Raw genomic sequence first — 21,321 nt, 5'->3', positions numbered from 1 at the left:
CCTTAGAATTTTTTAAGGTCAGGCTTGACAAAGCCCTGGCTGGGATGATTTAATTGGGGATTGGTCCTGCTTTGAGCAGGGGGTTGGACTAGATGACCTCCTGAGGTCCCTTCCAACCCTGATATTCTATGATATGGTAATTTTCTTTGTCACATGAGATAACAAACAAACTCCAATCATAATGCACCCAGTCTTGGCAGTCACAGCTCTAGATCATACCCCATACCTCTCCTAGAAGTCTCTATTAAACTCAGAAACTGTGACTAACGTAAAGATAAAGAATACTATACTACAGATTATGTTTACTATTAAAAGCTTAACATTCAAACCTTAAAACAAACTCACTAGTGATAGCTATAACTAATTGTAAAACTTGAAAACATTATGCAAAAAGTGGCTAAAGAGATTGTTATGATGTGGCTAGTTGAATCAGTTATTTCTTTTAAAAAAACCTAACCCATTTTATTCTCAGTGAGGTTTAACACAAATATGCCACTTGCAGAAATAATGATCAGTTACTAAACACCTTAACCAAATGTCTATTAATTACTTGAAATCCTCTTGTGTCACCGTATCAGAGTCCTAAGCCCCAACTGTCACTGTTATGAGACTAATACTGTTGTTCTTAGTATTACAAGACCACCTACAGGCCGCAGTCAGCCGCACTAGCGGCTCATTAAGATTGTACCTGTAAAAACAAAACAAATATCCCCCCCAATATGGTTAGCCTTGTTAAAGAAATAGTACTGCTAATTAGAACTGGCCAAAGCTCAGGGAGATTTGGTTTGCAAGGGATATTGTTATTCACAATATTGCTTTTGTTCTGATTTGGAAAAAAAACGGCAAATTTCTGGTGAACCAGAGATCCTCAATAATTTTGTTTAAAGAACACTGAAATATGTTGTTCCTGAAACAAAATAGAAAATTAACATTCCTGTCAATTTCACTTCGCTGCTCCATAACAGTGAGCCTGACTGGGTTCTCAGGATTGCTAGCCCTGAGAGTTCCAGCTCCAGACAGGGCTCTCCCAAGGATGCTGCTATGGAGCTTAGCAGCCCCAAGAATCCTTGCAGTAACCAGGGCTCCTGTTGTGGAGTAAAAAGTCCGCCACCTGCAGACTCCTGGCTCCAGGGGGTGGTAGGCTCCATGCCTCAGTGACAGGAGCTTGCCATCCCCCTGAGCTGCAAGGGAAGCCTGTCTATTTCTTTATGTGTAATGGATTCAGAAAAACACATTTTGGTCCAGCAAATTGGCATTTTCCAAAGAAACTGTTTCACTGGAAAATTTCTGACAGTTCTACTGCTAATGTAGTCCACAAAACTAAAGAATGTAGAACCTGCTAGGACGTAAGCAAGTGTCTCCAAGGTATCTGATCATCTCCTACTTCCAAGGAAACCTGCCCTAAAAAAGATCATTTGGTCCACCCATATGCCAAGCAACCTCTCTCACTGGCTCCAGAAAAGCTGCTCACTTATCACACTAACAAAACAATGGGAAAAAAAGAGGTGGTTGGACATTAATGGAAGAAAAGAACTGCTTATCTCAATTTCTGCCTTCTAATCGGTAACATCACCATCATAACCAATTTTAATTATGTCATTCATATTGGCAATGCATCTTTTATCATGATAGATAAATAACACATTTATTAAGAAAATCAGATAGAAGACAACTACAATTCATAGAAACCATTTCATAAGACACACTGTCAGAAGATGAGCGCTAATCTCAATCAGTATTCTGTTATGTAAATAAATATTATTTCTTCTGCTCCAGCACAGAAAGTCATTTGCATTTAAATCATAAATACACAAGAACTGGTGGTATTTTCTTTTAGTTATTTGACATTTTTCATACAGATGTCACTGAAATATTTACCATGAGATATTGTCTGGCAAGACAGACTGACTCAATAGTGCCCTGGAGGTAGACAGTAGATTTCTTTTGTGGGTTACTGGGGTCAGGGAAGTGGATCTGAGCACCAGTTCTCTGCATGATATGTTTGATGTTACTGCCATTTCGACCCATCATAAAGAGATGATGCTGTGCTGCAATATCTAGCTGCGTGCTCACAGGGATTGCAGAGGCCAGACTACCAGCCAGGTGTTCCAGAAGCATGGCTGTTCCTTCCTACAGACAAATAGGAGAAAATATATTATAGAGAAACAACCAAAACTGCATAGCGGTGAATACAAAATAAGAATTTCATCAGATTACATTTGATGTAGACACCACACATTTCATATTCCAGAATAAGTAAGCAGCAACATACAAAGGATTTACTAATGTTAAAAAAAAAAGCAATTTACTATTCTGTTTGAAATCAAGTTAACTTGTAATTCAGAAAGAGTTGGACTGTAGCTAACTTATCTTGAACTGCATCTGAACTCCACTGAACTCAAAGGAAGTTAGGTGTTTTGGAAAATCCCATGGGTACCTATCTGGATCTTTAGGCACCTAAATACCTTAAAAAAATCTAGCCTTTAATGTCTTGGCCTCAGTCCTGCCCCTGGTTCCACACAGGGGGAACCTGTGCCCACATGCAGTCATACTGAAGTCAATAGGGGTATATCTGAACAAATCTAGTTGCAAGATTTGACCCTTGTTTAGGTCTATGAAGCCCTAATTGACTTGAAACCTACCTACTTGACACCACCTTCTCTCTCTGTGCCATACTGCCACAGCATCCACAGAAGTACTCAAGCTGGAGCTCCCTTGCTTTTAGCTTAAAAGTCTGTTAACAACATGTCCTGAGTGATTGGCCCCTTCTATGTCTTTTGAATTCACTGTTTCCCCCTTTGTCTGAAATAGCCCAAATTTGTTGGCCTTTAGGGTATATTGCAAGTCTACCTATTTAACCAGGCATTTGGGGAGGGTTCAGGTATGTGGGGGTTAGGATTTGGTTTGTTCATTGGTTTACATTTTTTGCTTACTTGCTGTTTCTGGTGGTAGGTGAGATTGGCCCCTGCTCTGGTATAGCAGTTTTTAATTTTGGCTTGTGATATTAATAATTTCTCAGAGCGCCTAAAGCCTGACTAAGGTCTCTGATATATTTAAAATTTAAACTGAAGTAAACATATAAAATTAGGTTTCAAACTGAAAATGTTCTTCTGTACATACACAAATCCTATTTTATAAAAAAACCCAACACCCTAAAACATTTAAGATCAGTGCATCCAAATTGTTAAAAGCTATAATAATAAATGCCTTCCTGATCAACCAGGGTATTGCAACAAGACACCATTTAAGCAACTAAGTTTTTACACATTTAGGATATCTGGAATAACTTTCGTGAAATGTATTACCTTCACAGCACTAGTATTATTCTGTGACCCTCTGACAATGACAGTAGCACCGTACATTCGAGAACGTTGTTTAAAGGAAACTGAAATGTTATAAGTCTGTGATATATGCTGAATTGTGGGAGAATTGGGATCTGGGATGGGTTGGAGAATTCCAGCTATGGGTAATTCAAACATAAGTACCAACGGAAGCAGCTCCTAGAGTGAGATTGAGAAAAAAAAAATCACAGCATGTATTCGAAGCACAATCACATTTACTCAGCCTACCACAACTTTAATAAAAATTCAGAATTTTCTGTCACTCTGCTGTGATAACATTTAGAATATCTACAATCCCCCTGAGCTTTCTTTACAGAAACTTAAGTTTGGTGACATCATCCAAGGCAAGTTATTTGCTATCAGAAACAAAGAGAAAAAATTCATTACCTTGTTGGGGAAAAAGTGTGAATGTCATACTTGGTTAGAAAAATTGCAAAAATGCCACAGGTTTTTTTGCAAAGAAAGAAAGTAAAAAACAAAAACAAAAAAAAACCCATGGCATTCCCACACTCTTCTATAGTTACATACATATATTGAGCTACATTTGTGAAAATTCATGCAGGGATCTTGCTCCATAGTGGGATGGCTGGGGTTAGAAAAACAATGACTTTTTATGGAAAAGTCCTATAAGTCATGGTTTCTGTCACAACCATCATAGCCATCAAACATACAGCCTTAATGTATGTATAAGTATAGAACATTAAAACGTCCATAATGTGCCATATGGTTCAAAATACAGTTGTGTGAGATACATATAAAATCAAAAGAGATTGAGTATTATGATGGGGGAAATGAGTAGAGAATGCAATTGGTGGGGATGGATTTATTTTGCTACAGTCCATCACATTAGCTTTTTCTCCTACATATAACAGTTAAAATTCAATCAAAGGCAACTAAATTACCTCTGCAGAGGGAGAATTTACTACATAATTCTTAGTAAAAGGACTGCAAGATCAAATCTGGTTTATATAGCTGACACTAAATTCAGGCTTTAAATCAGTTTAGGTAACATAAGGTGACTAAACGAGAGTCACTTCAGTGTTTTGTAGTTTGTCCACATGAATGCTAACATTCTTAATATATTTTAACACATGTGTACATACAACTCATGAGCCCTTTATGTTTATTTTGTTTTATTATTTAAGATCTGCTAATTAAAAAGATTAAACAAATAAATGAATGTTCATCATGAATATTGCTGACATTTTCTTGCAATTTTGCGTTTTATGATATGATCTGCATAGGGACCACAACACAGAGCCAGTCAATCCTAGAATACTCAGAACTGAACCATCATTTCCCACTCCTATCCCTCAACTTCTTCTATCTCCAGTGTCTTTGAGATGTGAGTTACGGAAATACAAAGTTACCCAGGAAATACAAAGTTACCCGTATTCTAACTCTGGCAGACTCCACTCCAGCTGGCTGTCCTGCAATAGACACCTGAAAAAGTCAGAACACAGACAACATAGTATCAAGTTTTCATATAAAGTATCTGAAAAATTCTCCAAATATTTGTTATTTTTGATATGTATTGTACTTCTGTTGGTGTCTAAGGCATTTTTTAAAACAGTAGTTGAAAACTGAATCCCTCCAGTAAAGGGTTACTTTTGTATACTGATTTTTATGCTACAAAACTCTTACAATATTCTGAAAACTTCGAACAAATAATGGAAGAAACTATAATCAAAATTCAACATAGCCATAGACTTTTAAAAGACCTAAAAGTCACAATATTACAAAAAAAAAATTTCAAAAACAGACTCCAATGAGAGACTGCTGAATTGGAATTAATTTGCAAACTGGACACCATTAAATTAGGCTTGAATAAAGACTGGGAGTATATGGGTCATTACACAAAGTAAAACTATTTCCCCATGTTTATTTTTCCTGCCTACTGTTCCTCACATGTTCTTGTCAACTGCTGGAAATGGCCCATCTTGATCATCACTACAAAAGGGTTCTTCCTTCCACCCCGCTGGTAATAGCTCACCTTAACTGATCACTCTCGTTATAGTGTGTATGGTAACACCCATTGTTTCATGTTCTCTGTGTGTGTGTACACTGTATTTTCCACTGTATGCCTCAGATGAAGTGGGTTTTAGCCCACGAAAGCTCATGCTCAAATAAATTTGTTAGTCTCTAAGGTGCCACAAGTACTCCTCATCCTGCAACTGTATATTAGTCCTTAAGGTTGATATTGAACATGTAATATATATTTTTTTAAATGACATCCTAAGTTGCCACTGGAAGTTTTATTGAACATGCCACTTAAAAAAAGCCTGAATAAATTATTAGTATGCTACAATGACAGACTGAAAAGTAAAAATGATCTTTAAATTTGGTATTATAGAACAGCAAGGTTCTTTTTGATGTATTATAATTCAATGATCAACCTTCACTCTAATAACCACTATAAAGTTGAACTGCTTTCATCAGATATTTTTATTTGACATCTACAAACTTTAGTTTCTAAATAACTTTTAACATGCCAAAAACACCTAGAAATTTTAAAAATAAACAAACATCAGTAATCCAGATGCCCTGCTTCTCTACCACGTTCTTATACTGAATGATTGTCCTCTGAATATTTGAAAGAATTTGATAAACACAGGGACAATTGTCCCTATCTATTCATAAAGGAGAACCTTTTGCAAAAACAGATTTTCTTTCAGTCCACCTAGAATAATCCACTGATTTCCACATCCGATTTAGATATGAAGAGTTAATTTCCATAACCATCAATGTATACAAGCCAGGCAAAAAATAATTATATAATACCTTAAAAATGAAATAAGCAGCTTATATTAATAAGCATATATACTCAGTCTTTAAAGCCAGAATGGGACCATCATGATCATCTACTACTTTGCCTTGTCCCCTCAGAGTCAGTGACTCTTGTTCTTCTTCTCTGTACAGAGTGCAGCTGCCCTCCTGGCTCCTGCCTCTGCTAGGCCCAGATAAAGTCACTCAGAGACCCTTGGTTCTGAAACCACTGGTGCTTTTATTTACAAGTTTGTGCTCCTACCACCTTCTCACTCTACATCTCTGGGTTCCTTGTGTCTGAACCCAGGAGGGAAGGGCTTTCTCCCTGCCTGCACTCCCTCATTCTCCTCTGTCCCACCATGCCAGCTTCCTTCCTCCCAGCCTCTTATATAGCCCTCAGCTAATTGGGCTGGCAGCTGGCCCTCATTCCCCAATTAGGGCAGGTTCTTACCAGCCAGCTCCTCTTTATTCACCTAAATGGGGCTGGCATGGCAGGGGGCTGATTCGGCAGTCTTTCTAATCAGCATCCGATCAGTCTCCAAGCATTCTTGTCACGCGCATCTTCCAAGCTGACATCGACCTTCTTCATCATCCCCCCAAACCACCCTTTTCTGTGTCTTTCTCATGGTCTTTGTACTGTGATGACTAGCTATTGTACTTTCTGTTCAGCTTATCCCTTATCTCACACCATCCAGCCATCTCAGTAGATACTCCCTCAGCTTTCCTGTGATGAGGGCTTCTCGTATCATAGCTTGTATCATTTCATTGCATAATCTATCAGCTCTTGTCTTACCCAGAATCCATCTGAACATTCTCATTTTGGCAGTGGAAGAGGTTGTTCTTCTCTTCCTGATTGGCTAGCATTCTGACTAAAATGTCACAGCGGGCCTAATCATGATCTTACACATTTTGGTCTTTAGTTTATTTGGCATATTCTTATAGCAGAAAATTCCTGTCTACTCCCTTCATTTATACCACATGCTCTTCATGTGGGTCTGTGACAGAGCGCTGAAGCCTAACAGATGGAACAGCACTCTGATCACTGTGGCCTCAATTAGTTCCCTCCGGTTATGGTTGACTGAGTAAATAGGAAGGCTGGATGAGTTAAGGAACTAATTGGCTCATCAGATGACTAGCTTGATAAAAGGCAGGAGCAAAGTGTTGGGAAGTAAGGGGCAGGGAGGGAGAACTGGGCTAGCTGGCTGTGCCCAGTCTGAAGGAGATCCGAAGAAAGGGAGATCTCTTTTCCTCCCAGGGCACTGATAAACAGAGCTGAAGGAAATTAGGTCATAAGTATTAGATCTGTTGTATTGTACTGTACAGGAGTTGCTGGAGGGGACCTGAATAAATTATACAAAGAGGACACAAAAGAAGAGAGTCTGAGTGGTTTCTGTGGTGACCAAGGATGAGGAAGAATCTATGCCCCATTACAAGCTCCTAATCTCTGCATGCACATTCCCATCATGGCTCAACAACGGACTGAGGCTTCTAAATTGTTGAACAGATTAACTCTATACCACCTAATTTTACTGGCTTCTCATTGTCCCTCTCAAATGAAGCATCACATATTCTGTCTTTTGTTGGCTGATTCGTAAGCCATTTTTGTCTAATGCAGCCCTTCAGGGGCCTCCTTCTAAACCCCTTTCCAGTGTGTTATCTTCATGGAACAACATGCTATCTGCAGAAAGCAGGCTTTGTGGAGCCTCTCTCCTAATCTCCTACATTAAGGTGCACATTCTAATCACAAACATGAATAGTGATCCTTGATGTAGACCTACTCTCCCAGAGAATGACTCACTGTAGCCACAGTTGCTTCTCACTGCTGTTCTGCTACCCTCACACCTGTCCATGGTAGTCTGAAGATGCGTCTCCAGCAGATTGTCTGACTGCAGGCACCACCATAACAATTCTCTAGAAATATATACTGTAAAAATATAAATAAAATATGAAATACTTACTTGGTTGCTCTTTTCTGCTTGGTTATTTCTATTTGAGTCTGGAAAATGGATGTGACATCCTGTTTCTTCCATCACTTTTTTAATGTTATTGCCGCCTTTGCCAATCACATGAGAATGTTCTGTATGTGAAACATCCATCTTCAGGGTGACTCGATTACTCTAGAGGCCAAAACATCTATTTATTACTGGATTTTTCAGTGTGGAATAGTTAAACATTACTATTTTGCAGTAAATTACATTTATACAACTATATTATAGACAGTTAGGTCACCAGAATATTTTGACAATGGCTTATTGTCGACTGAATTAAGACTTGTTTAATACTGGAACTTTATATTTAATTGCTAAACCATGAATATTTTCTTTTCTTCCTGATAAGGAAATCAGTGTGGACCCAAATACATTAGACTCCTATAATACCTGTTTCACAAATGGCAAAACACTTTTAAAGAAAGGTGGATGAGAGTTGCACTAGACTAAGAAACATCAACAGAAGTATTGATGTGTGTCAGTTTACTCAAGGTAAGGTGTACTTTTTAGTTTTCAAACTTCCAGATTAAGAGTTAGAAAAATGGTGTTTTAATTCTCTTAAATTAAAACCTAGCTTTCAGATTTCAGGATTCTTATTATATGATTCTTTTTTGGTTGAATCTATAATTCTGCCATTTAAAATAAGGCATAAAGTAGTCTGATGCAAATAATTTTTTAAAGTCTAAATGCAAAGACAGGTCTCATTCTCGAGTAAGCAAAGTGTCTTAATGAAATAGTATGTTTTACTCTGAAGACCTCAGATTGGTGAACTCTAGGTCACCAGACATCTAGACAGAAATGACTGCCACCACACAGGAGAAGCCCATAACTAGAACAGTGCAAGTCTGGTGGTGCAGGAGGGGAGATTTAAGAAGTAGCTGGCCTCATACAGTATCTAGCTCCAGTTTATGTGGCTCAGACTATTAAAACTAACATTTTAAAAATAGAATATAACACAATAATAAATTCATGGTTTTTAAAAAGTGTTTAAAACAAGAATTGTTTTCTGGCCTTTCTGTGCAGCTGGACCACTGTTAAACATATATATTGGGGGGTATCAGGGTTATCCATTTGGCCTGGGGAGCATAAAAGAGGAAGACAAACTGGAGGTAGGGGGAAATCTGAGGAGTACAAGGTTCATTCCACAGCAGTTTAAAGTCTACTAGGTGTTCAGTGAACTAAAATCAATCCTTTGCTACAAATTCACATGCAGTATACTGTGCTACAGAAAGGTGGTATGTGCTAACAAATTAGCAATGTGAAACAGCTAGGTACACTCTTATTGGCCAATTCTCAAAGGGAGTTATTTCCCAACTTCTTTTTTGCTCAAAATATCAGAACAGCTATTTCTGATGCAACTGGTTGGAAATTGTAACTTACACAAACACACACTTCTCCCTCCCCAGGCAAAATGGGGAACTCCTTGTCTCCCAGGTGGGTCCCCACCTCCTGCTTCCCTGCTATATGGAAGAATGAATGTGTTTGAGCATGTAAAGCTGAGTTAATGGATTTTAGGTGTGGTCTTGAGATCAGCAGTCTTTCTCAAGCTACTGTGTGTATGTCTTTCTCATACTCCCACCAGACCCTGGCCTTCTATCCCACACTCTGACCAGCTAAAGTGAATCTTTCTCCTGACCTTGGCATGTGGTTCCCTGCTTGTCTCCCATCATGACCATACACAATTCAACACTCGAGCCCATATCTCATGGAAACCACTTTTAATAATTGAAATAATTTCAACACAAGGCCTCACCCAAAACTAATCAAAGGTTTGATGAGACCATCAAACTATACTAAAAATGGAGTTTCTGAGGCAAGTCATTTGAGAGTTACGACAGACAAACATAAAAAGGTAGGAAAGTGTTCAAATAGTGAGATCACCTCATGCTTTGAACCCTCACTTCTCCCAAGTACGTCTTCATATTTGCTTCATGCCATTGGTGTTGAGACTTAAGAAGAAGGTGACCCACTTAAAAGTCACCATGACTCAAAATGAGTGCCAATTCTAATAGGTACAATATAAGGAAATTTTCAACTCTACAATGAGCATCCAGCCTTTATATTTAGCTTTCATAAACCTATTTGGACTCGCTTTAAAATTGACAGAGGTAAGATAATGATCTCCACTGGACTTGTAATTTTAAACAGGATACGCAATTCTCTCCAGTATACTTGTGGTCACAGACCTGGGCCTAAAAGTCCCCAAATACCTATCTATCTCCTGGACCATCATGAAATGTTAAGCCCTACCGCATGTTTCAGTACAGAAAAGTCTTTGAAAAGATTTGCGGATAAGATTATCTCCATAAAATTAAAAATTACCCTACGAAATGAAAAGTTCTCGATCAGTTTGAGGTCAAGGCTTAACTCAACAGCCTATGTCCCACTACTAGGTTTGAAACGCTAGCAGCAGCACTGAGGATAAGGGAGAAAGAGGGGATTTAGACAAAGATGTCAAAACTGTCTTGCTGAATCTGTGCATTTTGAACCTGAATAATAAACTGACTCTTCTTTTTGGACTCAGTGAGATTAGTTTAGCTTTTTCTTTTGAGCATTACCTTGCATTTTTAATATCAATTCCACTTTCGAAATAACCTTTTAGTTCTCAGTTTGTTTTTCTGTTATATTAGTGTTTGTCCTACACCTAAGCATTTACATATAGAATGCTTAGATCACCAGAACATCTGAGTGCAGAGAGAATGACTTGTCAATTTATAATTTTGTCAAACACTTGATCTGTGAACATAAGAGACTCCCCCAGCCACTTATTTAGTAAGCCTCATTGTAGTCAAATTTCTGACACTCAACATTTCTGAAATATCATAAAATTAGGAAAACACACTATGCTTTCCACAATTCTGTACTACAAAATTGGCCACACAATCTACTACTTGCAGTGGAGTTTGACTGTATTTTTTTAAAAGAGAAAACTCAGTTCAAGTTTTTAGCCAATATGATAAGGAAAATCTCCCCCCAAACGTGAATGGAACGGAATCAGAAACAGTGTCGTCTTCTTAAGTCTGCACAAAACTGAAAAACAGTTTCAAACAGAAGTGTATTGAATTCAGTATCAACACACACACACCCCCCCCACCCAAGGGACACTTTACTAATCATATTATTCATTTTAATGTAAAATTTTAATAAAAGCATCTGCTTTTAAATTAACTCTAAGTTGCTGCAGAATTCAGCGTCACTATGGCATGGACATAGGGGCCTGCACACAGGATTTCGGCCCAGGACTCAATTTTTAAACTAATTTTCTTCTTACTTTTGTGTCCAAGACAGACATGATCTTCTCCTTAGCTTCTTTAACATTTTCTTTTTTTCCAGAGACTTTAATATGGGGATCTAAATAAAGAGAAAAAAAGATCAACAAACAAGGGACATGGGGAAAAATCTATCAAAATACTTACTCTTTCATGATCAAGCATTAAACAAATAACCTACTTTTAAATTTTAAAAAAAGCTTTTCATTGTTCCTTTTAAAAAGAAACAGCTACTTTAGATATGTTAAACTTTAGAGGTGTACTAGAGTACCAAACTCTTTTGGCATTGGCTAAATTACTCCAGCATGCTAATAATCAATTCATTCACTCTTCCCACGTGATTTATTGTGCTCCGTAATATCATAGTAATAAACTCAGTTTTAAAAAAATGCAAAATTACATATTACCACTGTGATATTACAAAGCAATCTACTGCAGTGTAGACATGTAACAAAACTACCAAAAACTTCTCTTGCTGAATGCTAGTAATGGGCAACCCATAGCCATTTGATGTCACAGTGTTTTTTTATATGCCAGTTTATGCTTCTTCTACACAGAACCTAATCTGTGGATGCTTACCAACTCTTAATTATGCAATTAACGTAGTTATGAGATCTCTATACTGTTGTTGTCAGCTTTACACTTAATCGCAAAGCATTGGAATGGACATAAAAAGCTCCTTCCCTTGGACCATTAGTAACAATTCATGCATGAACAAAATATATTTTACACATTTAGGAGGCATTCAATACTGAGTATCACCTTACTGAAGTTTTTGCTTAATCAGACCTAAAGTACTGGATGTAAAAACTTAGGTATTGACCATAAGAGTTTTTAATCATCAATGAAATATGAGATGATGATGTATCCCCAAAGAGTTATCAAGCAAAGTACAATGACAATTAAACAAAACCAGGGGGTTAAATTCTGAAACTCTTAATCAGTCAAAATGGTCATTGGAGAATCTGGCTCAAGGAAGTTAAACAGGACTTGGAACTAACCCCAGTGTCCATTAACTGAAAAGGACACCTTAAGTAGAAGAGCAGCACCATCTGGTGTCTGGAAATGTGAACTACCATAATCCAATATTCCCAAACAGAAATGGGCCCAAACCAAACCACCCTGAATTTTCAGGTGTTAGATCTGGATTTTGTAGTTTGGATCCAGTCTTGTCTCTTTTCTCCTAAAAATGAGACTGTATGCCTATTCACAGTGTAGTGTGGCCCTTCCCCCCATAGTGGAATTTGCACTTGCTCAAGGAACTTCTAAATCCACTGCTGCACAATGCATACTAATGTGATTACACCTGGTACTGCATTTTAACAAAAGCCATCCAACATTTTGTAATATGTATGGGCATTCAAATTTTCAGTGGGAGGGGAGAAACAGATATATCAACAGAATAAACCTACGTTTCTTCTATCTCCAGATATTTAAAACAGTCAATCATAACATCCTTTATTTTCAACTGAGTACAAAAGGTTTACAACTCAAAAGAGACAATTTGCAATGCTTGGATACTGTTATGTTCCAAAACAAGAGAGAGCAGGTTTTATCTCAACAAGTTTTGAAAAAGTTCAACTGAGGAGAAAGGAACTCTGGAGGCATAGATAATTTGCTGCCAAATTGCACAGAAATCACAAAAATGCAACATTTTGAGTTCTAATCAGACTTAAACAGGCATAGTTTTGTTTTATAATGGAAAACAGTCACAAGAATGTGGTGTGCACTCGTGGCATTTACAGAAGCTCAGAAATCCTGCTGTTCCAGACTTTCCACAACGGTGGTACTGAGCACCTCATCAATTTTTTAAAGGGCATTTTCTTTATTTTTTTCTCTTGTTTTATGTTTGGCATAACCCAAGTGGTTCAAATATATTTTAGCTCAAAATGTCTGAAAAAGCTGCTACAAGCAATGATTCTTAGAAGCAGAGATCCCAGCACATTATGAATGCTACAAGTATCCGCTTAGAGATGACATAAAAGGATACTTGTATGTTACTGAAAAGTGGATAAATAATTTTTAACAATATATTTCAACACACTTCTGATCAATGACAGAAGGTACTTGAGGCCACCATCTTGGTATCTCCTGAAACCTTGTGAAACCCAGATGAGCTAGTACTGTTCAACTGACAGTAAACAGAGACAGGCAGACACAGTACTAACGTCGAAAAATTAGGTGAGGATAGATTGGGGGAGGGGGGATCTCCATTTTTCATTTCCTTTGGCTTTTTAGATTTTGTTGGTGTTCTCAGACTCACAAATTTCTCAAGTTTATTATACTTTCAGCCTTTATTTTTGTACCCTAAAAAGAATAAAAACAAAGTATGTTACAGAATGTACTTAATTTTCTTCCAAAAAACAAGAAAACTCAACTAAGCCACCATTAGAGATTTTGAAACTCAATACCATTTTCACAGTCTATAAAATCTGTCAAGATTACAGTCTTAATCTCCTTTACAAGATTTTCCCACAATGACAATATAAGATTAAGAATGAGCATATGTTGCTAGTCTATAGAATTCACCCTTTCAGACTCAGCCCTCTCTTTCTTTCCATCAGGGAAGGGCACTTTATGGGAATGTCTTGCACCTGACTGCTGTAATTCTAATTCTTGTAACTATCATTCCTGAGACAGTTGTATAGGTACTGAAACTAAGAAGTTCAGTGAAAACCAATATCTGCCCTGTAACATTGAATCATTGAATACTGAAAAAAGTGGCAAGCTGAATTATCCAGGAACTGCTCAGGTAATTCATTCATAGATTCTGAGAGTTTAAACTCAGAACAGAGAAGATCATTAGATCTTCACCTAGTCTAGCCCCCTGTATATCACAGGTGATTAAATTTCACCGAGTTACTCCTGTATTGAGCCCAGTAATTTCTACTGATTACTGGATATCTTCCACAAAGACATCCAAGTCTTGATTTGAAGACAACAAGAAATGGAGAATCTATAAATTCCCTTGGTAGTTTGTCTAATCTAATGGTGAATCTCACTATTAAAAATGTGTGCCTATTTTCTAATTTGAATTTGTCAGTCTTCAGCTTTCAGTCACTGGTTCTTATTATTCCTTTCTTTGTTTGATTAAAGCGCTGCAATACCTGGTATTTTCTTCCCATGAACGTACTTAGTAATCAAATTTCCTGCCAATCTTTTTGATAAAATAAACAGATTGAGCTCTAAGTCTCTCACTGTGAGGAATCCAGCCCCTGAATAGTATTTATGGCTCTTTTCTGTACCCTCCCTAAATGTTCAACATCCTTTTTAAAATGTGGACATGAGAACTGGATGTAGTATTCCAGCACCATCACCAATGCTGTAAATAGAGGTAAAATCACCTTACTATTCTCCTGTATACACACCCAAGGATCTTATCAGCCCTATTTGCAACAGCACTGCATTTGGAATTCATGTTCAGTTGTTTATCCACTATGACCCCAAAATCAGTTTGAGTCACTGCTTTCTAGGGTACAGTTTCCCATTCTGTAGATTCGGTGTGCATTCCTTGTCCCTAGATGTATAACTTTGCATATTACTGTAGTAAAACTGATGTTTGAAGAGACCCAGCTTACCAAGCAATCCGGATCACTCTCTCTGACTGCCCTATCACCATCATTTTTACTGCTCTGCCAGCCTGCGTCATCTGTAAATTTTAATCAACAGTGATTTCTTCCAGATTGTTGGCAAAAATATTGAGTAGTGCGAAGTCTAGTTACGAAGTTGACACACATTGAAACAGTGGTGACACCAAACAAAAATACTGAACGAATTATTGCTTTTGGGGGAATGAGGGGAGGCAGGCAGAGTGCAACAAACAAGTACACAACGGTGAGTTAGTTAATGGTAGGAAAAGGAGTAAAGGCAAATAAGAATCGCTTTTGCAACGCCTTTGAGGAAACAAGAATTAAAGAGGAAATAAGCCCGTTAGTGAAGGAGGAGGGAGAATGAAACTAATGACTCCAATGGCAAATTTAACTTTTTTAAAAAGTGTCTTCAACAATAGAAATGAAGTTTGAATTGTCATTGCTGAAGAGCAGGTGAGGGAAAACTTGGATATTTTGAAAATATATATATCAGACAGTCCTAACAACAAGGTGGATGAGGTAATGTCTTTAATTGAACCAATTCTGTTGGTGGAAGATATAAGCTTTTGAGCTTCACAGATCTCAAGTGTGGAAAAGGTAACTAGAGTCTCACAGCTAAATACAAGGTGTGAAAGATTGTTAAACATAAGGGGTTAACACGTAGAAAGAAACCACTTAAAAATGAAGTGGGCAAATAATACCTCTACAGTCATAGGACAAAGGAGGGGTAATAGAGTCCATCACCCACATCTACCACATCCCCACCAAGAGTCATAAGAAAAAAGAATCATCTGACTGGCCACTTCCCAGTGGACAAAACCACACACTTGATTATGACATCAGTTACCTCCTGAAAACAATCGCCAGTGAAATCCTTAAACAGCACATCCACCACAATCTCTCCACCACTGAGAGGACAGCTATACAATCCCTGAAATCCAACCACTAGATACTGATCAAACCAGCAGACGAATGGGGTGCCATCACAGTTCTCAACCATGACGACTACATCAACAAAGCCAACCAACAACTCGCTGACAACACCCACTATAAAGAACTCAAAGAAGACGTGCCCGCCCCCCCACAACAATTCACACAAGAATTTAAGGATATCACGAAATCGTTCCCCAAACAACTCCAAGAGAAACTCTCATTTCCCACGTACTCACCCCACATACCTTCTACATACTTCCTAAGATATACAAACAAGAGAACCCAGGCAAACACACCATATCCGACCATGGCATTCTTCATGAAGGAATATCAGGACTCATAGAAACAATCCTCAAACCACTGACCAAACAAAGGGTCAGTTTCCTCCGGGACTCAACCAACTTCCTCCAGAAACTCAACAATATTAACGTTCTCCCTCAGAACATTATCCTTGCTACCATGGAGGTCATGTTCCAATACACCAATTTCCCTCAACATAACAGCATCACTGCATGCCTCAAATACCTACAAGATAATGGACAACACTCACATATTTACCTTCAACTATCCATTTCATTCTCACCCGTAACAACCACATCCTGAAAGAAATCTTTCACAAACCCCCTCTTGTGGCCTTCATTGCTCCCTCCCCACAACCTCACCAAACTTATCGTCAGAAGCAAGGTCCTTACAGACTAAGACTCACCAATGCAAAATGGCACCAGACTCTGCCAAAACAGATGCAAATCCTGCAGACATATCTCCACTGCTATGACGATCCATGCCTATCACAGAGTGTGCTGTACTCGGATCCGATGAAGTGAGCTGTAGCTCACGAAAGCTCATGCTCAAATAAATTGGTTAGTCTCTAAGGTGCCACAAGTACTCCTTTTCATTTTAAGTGGTTTCTTCCAACATCTGTCACACCTAATATTTAGGTGAGACACTCTAGTTACCTTTTTCAGACCTGAAGAGCTCTGTGAACCTCAAAAGCCTGTCTCATCCACCAACAGAAGTTGGTCCAATAAAAGATATTACCTCGCCCACTTTGTGTCTCGTATCCAGGGACCAACATGGCTACAACAGCACTGCAAACAAGTCCTGACAGCATGGATTCTGTGGTGTTAATGGAATTCAGCTCACAAGTTTACCCACTACTGAATTATTTTTCTTTTAAGAGAGTCCTGAAGAACTGGAAAAATTCTTCTGATTAAGGCCTATTCTACACTAGAAAATTAGGTCAGCATATCTCTGTTGCTCAGTGCCATGAAAAATCCACACTCCTGAGTTGCATAGTTAAGCAGACCTAAGTCCTCACATAGACAGACTGATGGAAGAATTCTTCTGTCAACCTAGCTCAGGGGTAGGCAAACTTTTTGGCCTGAGGGCCACATATGTGTATGGAAATTGTATGGCGGGCCATGAATGCTCATGAAATTGGGACTGGGGTGCAGGACGGGGTGAAGGCTCTGGAGTGGGGCCAGAAATGAGGAGTTGAGGTGCTGGAGGGCACTCCGGGCTGGGGCAGAGGTTGGGGGGAGGTGAGGGCTCTGACTGGGGGTGCAGGAGGTGCTCTGGGATGGGATAGAGGGGTTCGGAGGGTAGGAGGGCGATCAGGGCTCCGGCTGGAACAGCAGGCTCTGGGGTGGGGCTGGGGATGAGGTGTTTGGGGGTGATGAGGAGGGGATTCCGGGCTGGGACTGAGGGGTTTGGAGGGCGGGAGAGGGATCAGGGCAGGGGGTTGGAGTGCAGGAGGTGATCAGGGGTGCAGGCTCTGGGCAGTGCTTACTTCGAGCAGCTCCTGGAAGCAGTGGCATGTCCCCTCTCTCCGGCTCCTACGCAGAGGCACGGCCAGGTGGCTCTGGGCTCTGCCCCATTCACAGGGGTCGCTCCCGCTGGCTGCAGTTCCCAGCCAATGGGAGCTGTAGGGGCATCAATGATTTCCAGATCTAATGTGCTCAGTTTAAAAATTAATTTAAAAAACTGTCTCTCTCCATGCTAGTCCCAAACTCAAATTGTGAACTAAAATCAAGCTGGATTCTTTGCTTCTCATTCTTCATCACTACTATTGTTGATGAAATTCTTCCCTCATCATAAGTCTGCAATTCCAGTGTCTTCCAATTATTCTCTCAGTGACACCTGTGTAATCTCATTAGTTACACCTGTACAAAGCTACTGAAAGCGAGTTATTGAAACCTGGGAAAGAATGCTCTTGATTACGTACAAGGCAGAACAGAATCCAGTTCACATGTCTACTGCTATTTTTTGCTCTGCATTGCTAACAAAAAGCTTATTTTTACTAAATAAAGCCAACAGATATGAACAAGTAGAAGAAGTGAAGCTGCTGAATAAGAATATACTGTTCTTGCACAGTCACTTCACAGCATGCAATCCACATTCCTGAGACACATAGCTTTGACAACCTAATCCACAGTGTAGACAGCGCTAGGTTGATGGAAGTATTCTTCCATCAGCCTAGCTACTGCCCCTCAGAGACATGGAATAACTACGTCAATGGGAGAACACCTCCCATCATCAGTAGTGTCTGCACTAAAGAGCTGCAGCTGTGCTGCTGTAGTGGTTTGAGACACTCTCAAATATAACAGTAACATGTCTAAGAGTACCATATCTTTGCCCCTTTCACCATAATATAATAAAACTCATATCCAAAAATTAAAATGCACAACAGAGGTTTGCTACAATATCATTACCATACCAACCATGTAAAAAACACAACCAAACTACAAATCCAATCACATTAAATATGCTAGCTACAGGGGCTGTTTTAAAAATACGGATTAAAATTATATCTCCAACAGAAAAGTAACTTTTTTGAATATGTTACTGTAATTGTCAGTCTAGCAAGTGGAAAAATATTCCACTAGACTTCAGTGGAGTCAGGATTTCACCCCCAATTTCATCCTTCTATGTGGCTGTGCACATTTTATAGAAAACTCCCAAAACTGGACCATTTGCCCATTGGGACTGCTTTCAGAACTGCTCTATCACTGAATGGGAGTGAAAAAGAAGCATTTTTTCCTGAACAAAAAAATAGCATATGATAACAGATATGTTAAATGATTACTTCACACTCTCTCTCTCACACACACCTCCCCCTGTAGCCTTCAAATTGTTACCAATGAATACATGGTTTACTACACACTTTGTACAAAGCATTAATTACAAATTCAGTTGCTCTGCCTTTCTAAATGCTTTGGCAACTGCTGCCATCAACTAGGAGCCAATTCCTTTAAATCCTTGTTCCAAAGGAGTTGTTACTTTTTGGCACTACAAATATAAGATTGTCCATCAATTATAGATGACAAGGGATTCCCATTTGTTGTAGAAATTATGTCAGATACAGACTGCTGAATATAAACTGATTTTCATACAATAATTCACTAATTGTGATTCCTTTATTCATCCAATGGCTATAAAGCCCAGATTTAAATGTATATCAAAAAACAATCTTAACCTTAGAAAAAAATCTTAATTCATTGGACAAAGCTATGAATTATAGACACACAGAGTAATTTTTCTGTCAGGTGTAAGTGTACAACAGATGGAATTAGTATATTTGTAATGGTATACAACGTGCACAGGCATAATAAAGCCTTCACTGGATATCTGTAGATTCAACAGATCCTGATCCATCAAAGCACTTATGCGAAGTTGGATCAGGGCTATACCAATGATGCTGGTGTGTCCTGAGAAATGGATTGGTGCCCTACAGGAACATACGATTGTGACAGGATCCCCACGGTACAACCTGGAACTGGGGTACTGCTGTGTCCCCTTAACTCTCCAGCCTGGGCAGTCTCTCACAATGCTTTGCTAGTGACAAGCAGCAAACCCCTCCAGGCACTTATCACTCAGCGCAACAGTATGTGGAGCACCACAACCAGCTAGATTGCCTGAATCCTCCCAGAATCACTCATGAATCTCACAGAGAAAGGCACCAGCCAATTCTCCCCCGCTCCCCAGTCTTCTACCCGAGAGCTGTACCGTCTTGCCCTCGTCAGAAGCCTGATCACCCAGTCTGCCCCTCTCTCAATGCAGAGAGGACATACACCAGCCTTTGTAAACGGAGTTGAGATTTCCCAAGCACTACAACCAAAACACGCTCTTATGTAAAATATAAAACAGATTTATTACTACAGAAAGATAGATGAATATGGGGGCTACAGGGTGCTACTTTGAGATACAGTTTTTCACAATTATTCAAAAGAATTTCTATCACAAGGAACATCAATTGTGGGGATCCTACATTCTTATTGAAAAGGATCTCAGTTTAGACAATATGTTGCATGTTTTTGAGTATAAAGCTTTTAATCACATTGGAGTTAAGCAACCCAGTGTTATGATTCACACACTTGATGATTTTATGAGAAAAGCTTACCAGCTGCATGGAGATAATCTTAAACATAAGATACACGTTACAAAGCTGGGAAAGATTTTTCTTATGAAGTGTTCGATAATTGTAGTAAGACTTCCACCCTTTCCAAAATAAAGTAAAATGGGGCTTTCACTATGAACTATTTTAGGGGGGCTATTTTTCTTTCTGTCGAAAGTACTTAAAGGGTTAATCTAACGTCAGCAGCAGTTTTCCCTCCTGAAGAATGGGGGGTTTATGTCTAACAGAACTGCATATATTATTCAGTGAGCAGTCAAATTTATCACATGAAATAGTAGGAAGCTCCAGTAACATGAATGTAAGGATCACCTCAGGAAGTTGTTCACAACATTCTTCAGTTTGTTGCATTCCCTATTTGAAGTGGGTTGCTGTTGCTCCCACCCACCATTCTCTCCCCCTCCCCCCTTGCAGCTCTATGGGGATGGGTGGGGTTCATGTGCTCTTGTAGTTGAGCTGAGTCCAGGAGAATGTGACGTCTGGGCTAGCACTCTTCTGCCTGGCCCTGCAGCCTTGTATTTATGAGCCACTGCAATGGCTGGCTGTACTGGGGCATCTGTGGGAACAACATTGAAAGGATTTGCCCACAGATTGTTCATTAATGAGCACGGAACAGGGAGAATAGCAAAGTGGGCACAATTTACAGTGCTACACAAGTACAGACAAGAGTGTACAAGGCAAGTCAAGGCATTCCAACTGCCCCAGGCTCCCTCAGGGTTCAGAGAGCAGTGCTGGGAACTGGACCCAGCTACCTCCATCTCCCCTTAATCTACTTCAAGCAGGTGGGATTTGGAAAGCCCTAGCCCCTTCAGAACTCTTTTCCTCAAGCAGTCAGCAACAGTCACAGACAAGAAATAAGGTCCAAGTCAGGGCCCTCCTGCTGCCCTTTATCCCATTTGTAGACCATTGTAGCCTCCTGACACTTGTACTCAGCTCTGAAACTTGCACTTTGGGTACTGTTTTTTTTTTATTTGCTCCATTTGCTTCATTTGACATGGGGTTTTGTTTCCCACCTCTCCGACC

At 39.2% G+C, this 21,321-nt stretch overlaps 1 protein-coding gene across 1 annotated transcript in view; it reads right to left on the bottom strand.

Annotated features, from left to right (window-relative positions):
- BICC1 (BicC family RNA binding protein 1) overlaps positions 1-21,321 on the bottom strand; it is a 227,303-nt gene that overhangs the window by 35,430 nt on the left and 170,552 nt on the right. The window contains exons 4-8 of the mRNA XM_084633781.1: positions 11,367-11,446; positions 8,066-8,224; positions 4,731-4,784; positions 3,306-3,500; positions 1,879-2,130 (exon numbers count right to left, since the gene is read on the bottom strand). Of these exons, the coding sequence (XP_084489907.1) occupies positions 1,879-2,130; positions 3,306-3,500; positions 4,731-4,784; positions 8,066-8,224; positions 11,367-11,446 (740 nt within the window). The remainder of the gene's footprint in view (positions 1-1,878; positions 2,131-3,305; positions 3,501-4,730; positions 4,785-8,065; positions 8,225-11,366; positions 11,447-21,321) is intronic.

This window comes from Lepidochelys olivacea, assembly GCF_965140295.1.
Source record: "Lepidochelys olivacea isolate rLepOli2 genome assembly, chromosome: 7".
NCBI lineage: Eukaryota > Metazoa > Chordata > Testudines > Cheloniidae > Lepidochelys > Lepidochelys olivacea.
This window is presented reverse-complemented; position numbering and strand designations above follow the sequence as displayed.